The sequence below is a fragment of the Conger conger genome, chromosome 4, assembly GCF_963514075.1.
Source record: "Conger conger chromosome 4, fConCon1.1, whole genome shotgun sequence".
Taxonomy (NCBI): domain Eukaryota; kingdom Metazoa; phylum Chordata; class Actinopteri; order Anguilliformes; family Congridae; genus Conger; species Conger conger.
The window spans coordinates 26,183,338-26,196,973 of NC_083763.1; the positions used below are offsets into that span (position 1 = coordinate 26,183,338).

Consider the following 13,636-nt stretch of genomic DNA (forward strand, 5'->3'; position numbering starts at 1 on the left):
GCTGTTTTCATAGTCTCGTCTTCTGTTTTTGTTTCTCATAATAATGGATTTGCTGGTGCATCATGGGTCTCAAAGCGCTGTCCGGGGGCATGTAAATGTGACACACAGATGTGTTCGCACAATCGCTTCATTGTCTCACGGCACTAATGCTGGATCAATAGTGGCTCTGGCAGAGGAGTTCGCACCGCAGACTGTGGCAAGCAATTTTGGGCTCTTCGCTCAAAGTGGCCACCAGCTGAGCGCGAGTGGTCACACATTCAATTGCTTGATGTCTGGACCAATTTTTTTTTCTCACCAGTAGGGCTGGGTATGAATGCGTCATTGATCTGCTGCACTTATTCAACTCAAATCCAGCCGAATGTTTAGCTATAAAATGTCACGCTCCATTGCTTACTTAAATTGCTTGAATAGGGGTAGACTAATTATGATGAACTAAAAAATGGCAAAAGTTGTTCGAGACATGCTTATTGCTTCCCAAGAAACATAATTTTTGTATTTTGAATACAATTTGGTATAAAATGAAAAATTCTCCCAAGTATATCATGCACGAGTTCACATCAAAATTGATTTGAGGAATTTAGGTTTCTGCAGCTGCAGCAGTCTTGCTGAGAAAATTGTTGTCCTGTTTGTCATGGTCAGTTTCTTTCGTGCAGTGCCTTAAAAAGGATGGTGCAGTAAATTTGGGTGGCCTGGGTGTGAACTTGGTATGAGAGCAAATAATGCCTTTTTCAATTTAAGAAACATCTTTGGTTAATGTATTTTGTGTGTGTGTAAGAACAATCAATCTTCCTGTTCTAGAGAAAGGAAAGCGCGGGATTTGAGCAAAGCTGGTGATGTGTGTGTTAGTGTGCTTCGGCACGTATGCGTTAGGACATTGAGTACGTTCTTGGTGTCTGAATTTGTCAGCGGGTACCCGCGCGGTCAGCTTGAGTTTGCGTGTTTGTTTGTGCCCGCTGGAGTGTGGCGGTCTGACCCCTGTCCTTCCCCCCACCCCCTAGCCTTCAGCCTGGACGCAGAGCAGCCGGACTACGACCTGGACACGGAGGACGAGGCGTTCATCAACAAGCTGAAGAAGAAGCTGGAGATCACGCCGCTGCAGTTTGAGGAGATGATGGACCGTTTGGAAAAGGGTAGCGGTCAGCAGGTAATCCTCGCTGAAGGGCGCCCTTCTACCCTAGAGCTTCAGCCCTAGAGTCATCGCCCTGCTCCCTATCCATAACCCCTGTCTGAGGCATCTAGAGCCTTCACTGAATTTTCGCTGTGCGTCCATTTTATAGTCTTCATGACCTTTGTCCCTCCACCCTGTCTGACTGCCGGCAGTGCTGAGCATTTTGGCGTGAACGTTGAGCCTGCGCTGCTTCTGTAGTTTGCCGAAAGGGTAAATCTCCTGTTTTACAAGGCAATGCCGTTGCTCGTCAGCGTGCATGTCTCTGAATGGCCAGGGTGCGTGACCCTTTAAACACATTCTGAAATGCCCGGTGGTGCCCAGTGTGCGTAACTTGTTTAGTCATTAGAACAGCCCTGCGTTGCCGTTGTGGTGCTGAGTAATCTCTCCTTCTGTTTCCATCTCTCTCGCATGGTCTGCCCCCCTCCCTCTGTATCTTTCACCTCTATCACTCTCTCTCTCTCTCTCTCTCTCTCTCTCTCTCTCTCTCTCTCTCTCTCTCTCTCTCTCTCTCTCTCTCTCTCTCTCTCTCTCTCTCTCTCTCTCTCTCTCTCTCTCTCTCTCTCTCTCTCTCTCTCTCTCTCTCTCTCTCTCTCTCTCTCAGCTGGTCACCCTGCAGGAGGCCAAGCTGCTGCTGAAGGAGGACGATGAGCTCATCCGGGAGGTGTTCGACTACTGGACCCGCAAGAGGAAAAGCTGCAAGAGCGCCTCCCTCATCCCCACCGTCAAGCAGGAGAAGCGTGACGGCTCCAGCACCAACGACCCCTACGTCGCCTTCCGCAGGAGGACCGAGAAGATGCAGACGCGCAAGGTGAGCTCCCGAGTGCTTTGTTTCATTTTAATGTTATTTAGCTAATGCTTTTATCCGAAACTACTTGCAGTTGATTAGACTAAGCAGGGGTCAATCCCCCCTGGAGCAAAGTGAGGCTAAGCAGGGTTCCAGACTAACTTTTCCACTGGTAGCACTGGTGCTACCAACTTTCTCAGTTGGTCGCACCAGCATATGATTTGGTCGCACCTTTTTTCTTTGTACAGCATGGTATTAATCAATGACCTTGATGAATAGTTGCATACCCTAGTTTTGCATTGATGTAAAGATTGACAGTGACTCCAGACTTGTTATTTGCAAAATATTTTAATCTGAACATAACTGAACATAACAAAACATAACAAACATAAAAGCAAAGCATAACAGCTTTGCTTAGCATAACACTGTTGTATCCTTCTTACGTCATTTACATAGTTACAGAACTGTCCGATCACGCCGAATCACTGATAGAAACAAGATGAATTAATGACGATTCAGAAAATGTATAACTTTTAAAGATTTAAATAAATCCTATGGTGGGACTTTTGCCATTTATGGACGGTACGACAGAAAATTCCGGTGCCGTCGAACTTAATCGAATGCTTTTATTTATATCGTTCGAATGACCAAGTGCCGTTAAAAAGCAAATTGTATGGCTTTGTGCTATTCGCGTATGCTAGCTACATCATGCTAACATCGTACAGGGACCAGTAAAGGCTTAGAACACACTAGCACTTAGTTATTGTAAGTTTGATCACCTCTACAAATTACGTTTTGTGTGAGAAATCTATTGGCGAACTCTGAATTTTGTGGTATCCCAATGTCAATAAAGGAAATCTGAATCTAAATTCACCCGTTCGTACCGCAACCACGGGTACTGCGTTAGCCATTGTGTTCGAAAGCAATACTTTTTTTTCTTCAGTCGCACCCTGCTTCCACCTGCACTCTTCTCCCTGCTGCCTGCACTCTCATCATCAGTCGTGTCTGATTCGGGACATATTGTTGGCTCTCCCTCTCCACCAGCCTCCTTCTCTCTCTCCTCACTTTGTTTTTTAAAATAATCTGTAATGGACCGCTTAATTTTTTTTGATTGTTTGTTTCGCGCCTTTTGTCTTCAGCGCCGCTACGTGCACGCGCACTAATGATGAAGGTACAGGCAGTAAGAGTGCAGGTAGGGAGAGAGCGACTGAGCCAGTGAAGAAGAAAAAGTACAATTTTCAACCACAATGGCTAACGCAGTACGCGTGTGATATTCGCTGCCGGAGCGGCACCAAAACACCGGTGATCATCATGCACTCGCACTAATGCGACCACGTGAAATTGTAGCTCGCACACTCTCAAAACATGGTCGCATATGCGACCATTTTGGTCGCAGTCTAGAACCCTGCTAAGGGCTATGCTCAAGGGCCCAACGGCTGTGTGGAAGCTTCCGGGTTCCAGTCACTACCTTAGCCGCTAGGCTGCAGGCTACCCCTATACGCATGCGATCCCAGTTATCTAACATGGGTTCAAAGTTGAGTGGTCCGTCTAAGCTCCAACACCCCTGTGTTAGAGCAGACCCAGATTAGACCTGACCACGGTCCTAGGGGATCAGGGAGTGGTATGTTCTTACGTCCCTCCACTGTGTGTCGGAGCTAATGAGGGTTGAGCTGGGCTTTCATTCAGCTCCCGCTCATTGATCTGTGAATGCTGGCTTCTCTCTCCCTGGGTGGGAGGCGATGATCACAGCACCCGGGGTTTTCCCTGGGGAAGGCGAGAAGCTGGGGTCTACAGAGAAAGCTGCTTTATACTTCCTTGCTCGACTGAAATCAACGAATATTCATGAACGTTCTGACTTCACCCGTGATTGACTATGGTCGTTGTTTAATTGAAAATACTTTATTCATGAAGTATAGACCAAATGCCACTGCGACCCGCAATGTCGACAGAGTATAAACCAGCCTTGACCGGGCGAAGGTCTTTCCTCTGTGTGTAAATGGTTTTGCTGTCAAATGATGCAAGATATAGGCGTAGTTACTCGGGGTGTTGTGTGTGAATGCATGTCAGGCTCTTGCTCATGCTGCCTGTAGCTTTGCAGTGTCGTCTGCTTTAAACCAGGATAACGTGCTTTTATCTGATGCTGCCAAAGTGTAGGCTGTCACCCAACGGAGCAGCTTGACATTTGTGCAGTTGCACATGTTTCGTTAAAATGCTTTTGCCAAAGTGTTATCAAAGTGTTAAGTGTTGTCAAGCAAATTTGTGAGTAATTAAAACTACCCACGCTGCCAGAGTTGTTCATCTGGTCAGCAATTTGCCATTTGTCTGTCGGCAATGACAAGATGTTGACAGACATCCGTGCAAAAAGCAGACCTCTCTTGTTCCACATCTGTGCATCCGTTAAATGCGGGGGTAGGAATCACCTGGGTCAAATACGTAATTGCTTTGGATTCAAATAAGTATTTTCTGTCCTCGATTGATCTTGCCTGGTGCAATTGAGCCAAACGAGGTCCAGAAGGCAAGGTTTGTGTTTTTTGAGAGTAATTAATAGGTTCCAGTGCACCAGTCCAACTCGGTAAAGCATAGAAAAGTAAAGCAGTTGAAATTGTACTTACCTCTAGGGTCTTTCAGCGAACTTATCCCTGGTTATGGGTATGCACTTTGTTGTACGTCGCTCTGGATAAGAGCGTCTGCCAAATGCCAATAATGTAATGTAATGTAATGTAAAAGTAGAGTATTTGAATCTGACGACCTAGACCCAAGTCTGGTAGGAATTGTCCATTGGCCCGTGTCTGCGTTAGCGTCTGCGTTAGCGTCTCGCTTCTAACCGCTCTCTGCGCTCACAGAACCGCAAGAACGACGAGGCGTCGTACGAGAAGATGCTGAAGCTCCGCAGGGACCTGAGCCGGGCCGTCACCATCCTGGAGATGATCAAGAGGAGGGAGAAGAGCAAGAGGGAGCTCCTGCACCTGACGCTGGAGGTGGTGGAGAAGAGGTGAGCGCGCCCGTCTCCACCCCCCCTTTCCCCCTGAACGACCGCCAGGCAGAGGAAAGCCACTCGCTGTCCCGCTGCATGCAGAGCGAGTGCTCGCTCACTCCACTTCACGCACATTATCAATTATCGCCGACCTTGTTTGCTCACGAATGTCAGGCAAATGAGCTCATTGGCATGCAGAGCTTCGTCAGGCGTGTAATGTCAACGTGGAGTTTGCCGAAGCGCTTGTTTGTTGTTCCCCCCCCTCCTCATTGCCACTAGGTTACCCCCCTGGCTGCTGCTTGCAACTCGCTGCCGTTTAAAAGGGGCGCTTTATCTTTACTTGAGATCTGAAATGAATGTCTATCGGAGCACGGCAATCACAGCTTTTCCTCTTTTTCTTGAAACTGCGTTTGCGTTACTGTGACATTTCGATTTGCCTAGTCTACAGAAGCTCCCATTCATTGCAATTCTATAGATTCACAGTGCTGATTAAAATTCCCAACAGGAATTGCGCTGTAAAACCGATGCAGTTGACCGTTTTTCCTGTAATGATCGGTTCCCGTAAAAATTATTTCAATATATTCAGTATGGCAGGCTGTCTGGGTCTGGGTCTGTCTGTCGTCTGTCGTCGGTGTCTGTCTTAAACGCAGTACGTGGGTCCTCTGCAGGTACAGCATCGCTGACTTTGGAGGAGAGATCATGGCAGAGGTGCTGGCGCAGAGAGCGCTGGTGAAGCCCGCCTTCACAGTGCCCATCATTCCCCTGTCCAGCAGCGCCCAGTTCAGACTGCAGGAGCACATGGAGCTGAAGGAGTACAAGGCCAAGGTGAGACCCAGGCAGCTGCTGCTTAATGGCGATGTGCTAGTCTGCTTGAGTTATGTTCTTACACACACAGACACACTCACAGCCACACAGCTGTTACTTCTTGAGGGTAGGATGGTCCATCTGCCAGTGGCATCTGCCCAGGCCACCACCTGCATAATAATCGCATCACGCCATTTCGGGTCACTCCACCTGCCAAACACATTTTCTCCAATGGGAATTTTGCATTTGCTGGATGTGTAATCTTGTCTTTCTCCCTGTGTTTGGGGTAAGGGAGGGATGTTGTGTACAGGTGTAAGCATTGCCGTGGAGTTCTGGTGTAATAGGAGTAGCCTGTGCATTATGTAGTGTTAATGCGTGCAGCCGTTACTTATAACACGATCCCCGGCTTTGTCTGCTCCGACGTGTTGGACTCGCGCCTCGCGTTACCGCATTACCCGTAAGCCTTGTTCGACAAGGATTAGTGTCCGGCTCTGACTGATGTGGCTTTGTTCCTGTGTTACCGGAGCGAAGAAAAGAGGCACAGCATGGGCTCGAAAGCCGGCTTTCTGGAACATGCGGGAAGGGCCATGTCCACCAAAGTCCACTTAAGTCTCTTAATGAGGGGTAAGGGATGCTGGCCTTGTACCTGTTGTAATGGTGTGTTTTTGTTTGTCTTTGCTCTTTTTCTTTGGTCTTGTGCAGCCCGAGAAGACCGAAGTGGTCAGGACGAAACGGAAGTACGAGAAGAAGAAGCCCAAAGTCTTGCCTTCCTCTGTCCCTCAGCAGCCAGGGCCGTCCGTCTTCAACGCTAAGGACCTGAACCAGTATGACTTCCCCAGCTCCGACGACGAACCCTTCCCGCAGGTAGGCACGGCACACGCCACACCCGCAGCAGTGACCAGCGACGGCGGGAACGGTTAGAACAGTGGTCACGTAGGCAACTGTTACGCCCCGGTTTGACCGCCCCCCCTCTGACCGCCCCGCTCTCGTCCCTCTCCCAGATTCATTCGGGATCCTCCGAAGCCGAGGAAGAGAACGACCCGGACGGTCCCTTCGCTTTCCGGAGGAAGGCCGGCTGTCAGTACTACGCTGTAAGTGTCCCCTGGTTTGGCTTTTTTGCCGTTTTGGTGCCTCTGTTTGCTGTACATATGGCTGACCCCCGGCTCCTTCTCTCTCTCCTCCAGCCTCGGTTGGACCAAAGCGGCAGCTGGCCCTGGCAAAGCCCCTCGGAGGGCGGGCTGGGAGACGTGCGCTACAGATACTCCCTCACCACGCTGACGGTGCCCCGGCGCTGCATGGGGCTGGCACGGCGACGCGTCGGCCGGGGGGGCAGGTGAGCCAACGGCTTATTTTACATTCATTCTGTTACCAGAAGTCATTGGGCAGTGCAGCTTTGGCATGAAGTCACCATAGTTTCCCAAATACGGGGAATGTTTTACCATCACTGTTAGAAGAGGCTTTAAATATCGTTCAACTGTACAAGGAGGAGTGACAATAAAAATAGTTTAAGTACAATGGGGGCTTTGTAGGGGAAGTGCTATAAAAGTAATGTTCCTGTGAGGGACCTACACCCGAACATCACAGAAAGTCTGGGGGAACTGGGGGTTATATCAGGCAATATTGCTGTGTTAGCTGAATAGGTTCACCAGGTAAAAATCCAGGTTCTAATTTTGAAAGGTTTCCAGGTTTTCCTCGGGAGAATTGATCCTACTAACTGTAATCCTGCTTTGTGATATACCCCCCGGGACTCTAGGTTTTTATTTTAATCTTTTTGTGTTCGTATTGGGGTGTGGGGGTTGGAATCCACCTCATTTACTGGGTTGTATCGGTGTGAATGCCAAGTATAGACCCTACGGTCTGTAGCTGCGTAGAACTAGCTAGCACGTCGTCCTGTATTCTTGCATTACTGTGAGGAATATATGGGCCATGCAGTATTCCTCCAGTTTTAATTTATAGGGAAAGCAATGAAAAGTGCAATTTTGTTATTTTTATTTTTTCCACCCTCCCCCCCTGGAAGAAGAGGGAGAAATAAATCTACGGAAACAATCGGCCTAGAGCAGGAAGAGATAATGCTGCAATATATATGCATCACAAGGTGGCAAGTCATTTCGCTGTAAGGCCTCCACTGTGATCTCTTAACACTTCCTGTCTTCAGCAGACAGCCCGGGCTTAGACCGTTTCTATAACAGCGCTCAGGGGACGAGCAGAATCTTAACGGAAATCTTCTCTCCCGGCCCTCCAGGGTTTTGCTGGACCGAGCGCACACGGACTTCGACAGCGTCCTTCACGGGCTGGATCCGGACAGGCCCTCCTCCCCTCGGCCCTCTCCAGACGACAAGCTCCCCAGTACCTCAGAAACGAATACCTCGGACGGAAGCCCTTCTCCAAACCTCAGTCAGATACTGTTGAACATTAAGTCCTGTCGATGGAGGCACTTTAGGCCCCGGACGCTACCACTACACGACCCTGAGGACGCCTGCTCCAGGAGGCTCCACCGGGGCCTGGCCGGGACCGCCTCGGCCCAGTCCGGCGCGGGCGGGACCCCCTCCAACAGCCGGAACGGCCCCAGCGCCCCGCCCGTAGCTGGTGAGAGCTTTGCCCGATGGCCATGTGGAGGGCTGGGCAGTGTTGGTGTGGCTGTTCACTGGAGCGTACCGCTTATGAGTTTCATCAATAGCCATTTAAAGGCTTTTCAGGTGCAAAGTTGTAATGGGCGAACACATTTGGAAGCTGTATTAAACCAAATATCAAAACATTTTCCTTTTCTAAACCTTAACCTTATCTTGGTTGTTTTGTAATAATTCTGTTTCCAGTGGGTTTTAAGCTTTGAGCTGTGTTCCAACGTTCTTTATCTTTGAATATTTGCATTTTCAAAAGTCCCACTTTCTCCATTCTGGGCAAAGTGGCCTGAGAACCTGTAGAACATGTGAAATGTTCTTGTGTTCAGTGCGCACACACCTTGGTGTCATTTTCTGTCTGGCCTTGCGATATCTGTGTACTGATGGTGCTAATGGCTTATGCTTTGTAGGGAAAATGTGCCTTGAAATGTATGTACACCTTGTAAGTGTATCCCTTTAGCCCAAAACAATCTTTGATAACCGGATTTATCCGTGCTGACACTGAACAGCAATTCAAAATCTAGAGTATAGGTGTGTTCACGTGCGTGTTTTAGTGGGAACCGTGCAAATGGCGGTGTTCTCATCTGGATTTTCAGGAGAATGACACTGCATGAAAGCAGGCACTTGGCATTCATGTGGTGCTATTCTTTTCCCTGGCTTTGAAGAGCCAATTAAAACCTGTCGCATTAATAATTTCCTGAAATGCATTAGATTCGTCCGGGAGTGTGGACAGCGGGGAGGGGTGGTGGCCCCGGGCTTAAAGAAGCCCCTGTCCTGAGGTGAAAACAAAATGGAGGGCATCGGTCAGCCCGCGCAGAGCTGAGCCCTCTGCTCTCCATCCCCGTGTGGAGAGCGCCGTTCAAACGCGTCGCACCCAGCGAGATGGCCCGGCCTCTTTCACGCCCTGTCAGGAAACGGGGGGTGGGGGCCCCTTTCTGTGAAATCCAATTTGTATGCTGCAGCTGCAGAGTTGCGAGGGTCACAAGGCAATCTCAGGGCTGGAATTGGAGAGGCCTCCTCGCGCCGCGCACGGGCGCTAGGGGGGGAGCAGCTGGTCAGCCATGTTGATGCGGCCGAAATGCCACTCCGGGTCCCCCGCAGAGACGGGATGATTAGATACCGGAATCGATACGCTGGCAGCGACTTCGTGAGGACGAGTCCAAACGGACACGTTTCCTCAAGTTATGAATAACCCCCCCCTCCCGTTCCTCTGCCCTCGTGAGTCATGCATTTTTAAAGTCTCGCCTCTCAAAACAAATTTCTCGCTCAAGGATGTGTACTGCATAAGCAAAATGGATATTTCTCTCTTCCTGTGCTAAGAAATATGAATCGGGTGGTTGAAGACCGGATGTCGTTGGTGGCTTCCATGCCTATGAATAGTGTTATTTGACTCATGGAGGATGTGGTGAGTGATGTGGTTACATGTTTTGCCCCCATGGTGAAATGCCTTCTTGGACACTACGAAAGCGATATCTTCTTGTGTTGGGTCTGATGCGGGGCCAGCAGGGTTTGCTGTCATTCTGTGCGATGACCTGTCCTGACCCCCAGCCTTCAATGTGTCTCTTCCAGCGTTCACCGCAGAGCAATACCAGCAACATCAAGAGCAACTGGCACTGATGCAGAAACAGCAACTGGAGCAGATCCAGCAGCAGCAAGCCAACAGTGTGTCTGCCAGCAACAGCGTGCAGGTCAGTGTGGGCTCCAAACCTCTCCTCTCCTTCTCCTCCTCTCCTGTGTGCTTCTCCGTCACGGTCTCATTCTCTGCCTGCACTTTCCTCCCCACCAGGGTTTGATATCAAAGACTTTGGATTCCATCAGTGCCCAGTTCGCTGCCTCCGCTTTGGTGACCACAGACCAGCTGACGGCCTTCAAAGCCAAGGACGAGGTGGTTCTGGGTATTGGAGTCAACGGTGTCCTTCAGGCCTCAGGTGAGCATGCGCCTCGGCGTATCCTTAACCCTTTCAGTCCCTATCAAAATGACTGCTTATACTATCGTTTTCAGCCGATAGTATAAAACCCTACTGAATTCTCTACTTTCTCAATTTTCTCAACCAAAGCCAAAACCCCTTGGGGCTTGGGACCGACAGGGTTAACCAGCAGTCTCCATGTCCAATACACTTATCTGAATCGGCTATCCAATTTCGGTTAAAATTCTCATCCCCTCCCCTCAGGAGTATACAAGGGCTTACACCTCAGTAGCACGCCGCCCTCCTCCCTTCACACGAGCCAGTCGACAACGACAACGACGGGCCCCACCTTCCTCCAGCCCTCCAGCGCCACAGCCGCCACCACACAGACCCCGAGCTCCCACGGAACCGCTGCCAACTCCACTACTCAGGTCCTGATCGGGAGCAACATCCGTCTGAGCATGCCCTCGCCCGCGGGCTCCGTCAACTCCATCGCCAACCTGAACGCCCGGCACATACCCAGGACTATCAACGCGGTTCCGCCTTCTGCCTTAAAGCTGGCCGCCACTACAAACTGTCAAATGCCCAAGGTCACCGCCTCCTCTTCCATGGACCTGGTACCAAGGTGAGGCGCCCGCAACAGCCCCTTCCGTTTCTGTGCATGACGTTGACGACTATTGCCGGCCCGTCGTGTTTCGAGCCGTACCCTGTGGCCGCTGCTCGTTCTGGGCAGAACGTGGCTTTTGACCTAGAATGTTCTGGCCGCGTCGAGATTCGGATAAATTCGACCGTTTTTTTTCTTGTTTTGTGTCCCTGCAGAGAGAATCACGATCAAGAGAAGTCGGCACTAAACAGTATAGCGGACAATACGATGGCCATGGAAGTCACGTAGTGTCTGCGTGCGGAGCGGGGGGACCTGGGCTTCACTCATCTAGGTGCTATGCATCATAGCATTGCGAATGCACGGGACGGCGGGGGACGCAGCACGTCGTGTTTCCATGGCAACTGTTGGGACTTAACTGCAATTCTCATCTCTCATGCTTTTAATTTTTATTTTTTTATGTGTTACTGTTAATAAGAGGAATCGACATCTGTAAATTATGAATACGGCAATTATATGTACAGTACTGCATATTTGTAATACCCCCTTGTATATACGTTACTTGAATACAGAAACTGTTCATTTGTGATGTTTTGCACTTGGGAAAAAAAAAAAATCGAAAAAATAGAAACCGGTGAGTGTGAGATGTGAGAGTTGTATAGAGAAGAAACGTCAGCATCACGTGCATGGTGCGGAACCTGCTGTTTTATCTATTTATTGTGCTGTGTTTACAGGTTTTTTTTTTGTTTTGTTTTTTTGTTTTGTTTTTTTTGTACACTGTACCTTCATTGGTTCCTGTGCTGTAGTAAATGTTAGGTAGCTATGGACTCCTGTATTTTGTATATTGTGAAACATGACTAGGGTTCCCTCTGGGGGTTCCTCTGTTTTCTGTGTATCATGTGGAGGCAATGGTGAAATACATACAGAATTGGACACGGTGGATTTAAGGCATCGGTTTGTTCATGGGTTTGATCTTACATACTGGTATCTTCCATATATGTAGTCCCAAGACAAGTAACAAAACTAGGGATGAAGTCTCTTCCCAGAAGCCAATGCTGCTTCTCGATTAACTAAGCACTATTTTTTTTAAATCATTGCTGCTTTTATATGATTAGTCTCTAGTTTTCATAAAACGGAGTCCCTAATACCTTAGTTGTTTTTTATCCCTTTTTTTTCTTTTGTAAGGTTTAAAAACAAATTGAGTTATTTTTGTATCTTTCTGTTCTTGTGGTAATGATTGTATGCTTCTTGTATTGAAAGACTTCACTCTTTTGTTACTTGTTCATAAAAAAGGATATAAGGGAGATGAGTGGCAGTAATTGCTGTACGTGTATCATCATTCCAATTTCTAAAAAAAAAAACGAAAAAAAGAAAGAAAAAAGCCAGCTTTTCCTTTTTAAACTTCTCCAGAAGGCTGCAAGGCCAGAGCCACAAGTATCGGGTGCCTTCCTTTGGAAATATGAGCTCTCTTCTGTGAAGAGTATGGTACTAAACAATGCTACAAGTAGTTTTTTGTCACAGTACCAGAATCTGAATGCCCAGTCCAATGGCATAATTTATCCTTGAGGTTTTCTAGTCCCACCTGGAAGATGAAAAATGTGACCGAACTCTCACAAAAAAATAAACCCCAGGGCATTATATGTTGACCAGCATATGTCTCTTGTGTTTTGTTTGTGTTAAATGGATCTATGAAATGGGGAGGGCAACAATATTCAGCTAGAATGAGCGCACATCAGTATTACTCGTGGAACTTATTTATTTATATTCACGAATGTTTCCTTTGACCCTTTCCGTCCGTTATGCCAGAATGGCTACAAGATTACTTTGGGAAGCTGCAGGACTGCAAGGATTTTCCGCCTTACCCACAGTACCCTCCACCGCCTAGTTCAACTGAATACCGAGTGAAATTGTGGAAGGTCGGAATCGATTGTGCCTGCTGCGTTTCCTTACTATCGAACAATATTCATTGTGTGGCAACTCGTGTTTCCTGAAAGAGTTAATTAATTGGTTCGGGGTCTTGTGGGCTGGAAGCAATTAAAAACACAAAGGCTAAACACGCAACACTGGCGCCTCACTTCACTCAAGCACGAGGGAAAATGCACAAAACCGTTTAGGTTTCGCCCTGACAACGTAAAATATTAACTGCATCCTGAAATTGGGTTGCTTTTTAATTAACCCCTTAAATAACCTCGACTTGTGAAATTTCCATTCGTAAGTATGGTTTCTTTAATGTTAATATTCCCTTGCCATTTTATTCGGGGGGGGGAGGAGGAGGAGGAGAGGGAGAGAACGTGCTACGATTAACTAAAAATAAAATGCAGCTGTTACGCATCTGTCTCGGATGTCAGTCTTAGACTCCATTGGAAGGGCAGAAGGCCAAGCGGAGTTGACCCCTTTCCGTTTTCTCTTGGGCAACAACAGGTGCGACGAGACTCGCAGAATGCTGGGGACAGAGTGCATGTAATGGAGGCCTTCGCTACTTCACGGGCTCGTCCACGCGGTCGGTTAAAGATATGCCTTTCCAGTCTCCAGAAAATATTGCTTTCTTCTGAAAAATAACTCGTTTCCTAACGTAAAATCATAAGAATGTTAATGTTTCACCCAGTTTGGGGAGAAACTAGTTAATCCGCAGAACGCACATAAAGATATTGCTCTTTTGCTCCTAATGACGGTCTGAAGGATTGTTTTTCTGCATTCGACTGACGAGAATGGGAACTCTTATTTATTGACGTGTGTTACTGATCGTTGGAGAATGGCAACATGTCAGCAGTGGTTTAATC

General features: G+C 48.2%; 1 protein-coding gene across 2 annotated transcripts in view; it reads left to right on the top strand.

Moving 5' to 3' along the window:
* The window catches only part of LOC133127031 (enhancer of polycomb homolog 1-like), a 59,648-nt gene extending 47,140 nt beyond the window's left edge, over positions 1-12,508 (top strand). For both annotated transcript variants that reach the window (XM_061239628.1, XM_061239627.1), the window contains 12 exons: positions 999-1,144; positions 1,770-1,976; positions 4,796-4,944; positions 5,595-5,751; positions 6,433-6,594; positions 6,732-6,821; positions 6,915-7,063; positions 7,973-8,316; positions 9,918-10,036; positions 10,135-10,276; positions 10,520-10,880; positions 11,075-12,508. In XM_061239628.1, coding sequence (XP_061095612.1) covers positions 999-1,144; positions 1,770-1,976; positions 4,796-4,944; positions 5,595-5,751; positions 6,433-6,594; positions 6,732-6,821; positions 6,915-7,063; positions 7,973-8,316; positions 9,918-10,036; positions 10,135-10,276; positions 10,520-10,880; positions 11,075-11,147 — 2,099 coding nt within the window. In that variant the 3' untranslated portion in view covers positions 11,148-12,508. The remainder of the gene's footprint in view (positions 1-998; positions 1,145-1,769; positions 1,977-4,795; positions 4,945-5,594; positions 5,752-6,432; positions 6,595-6,731; positions 6,822-6,914; positions 7,064-7,972; positions 8,317-9,917; positions 10,037-10,134; positions 10,277-10,519; positions 10,881-11,074) is intronic.
* The last annotated feature ends 1,128 nt before the right edge of the window (positions 12,509-13,636 follow it).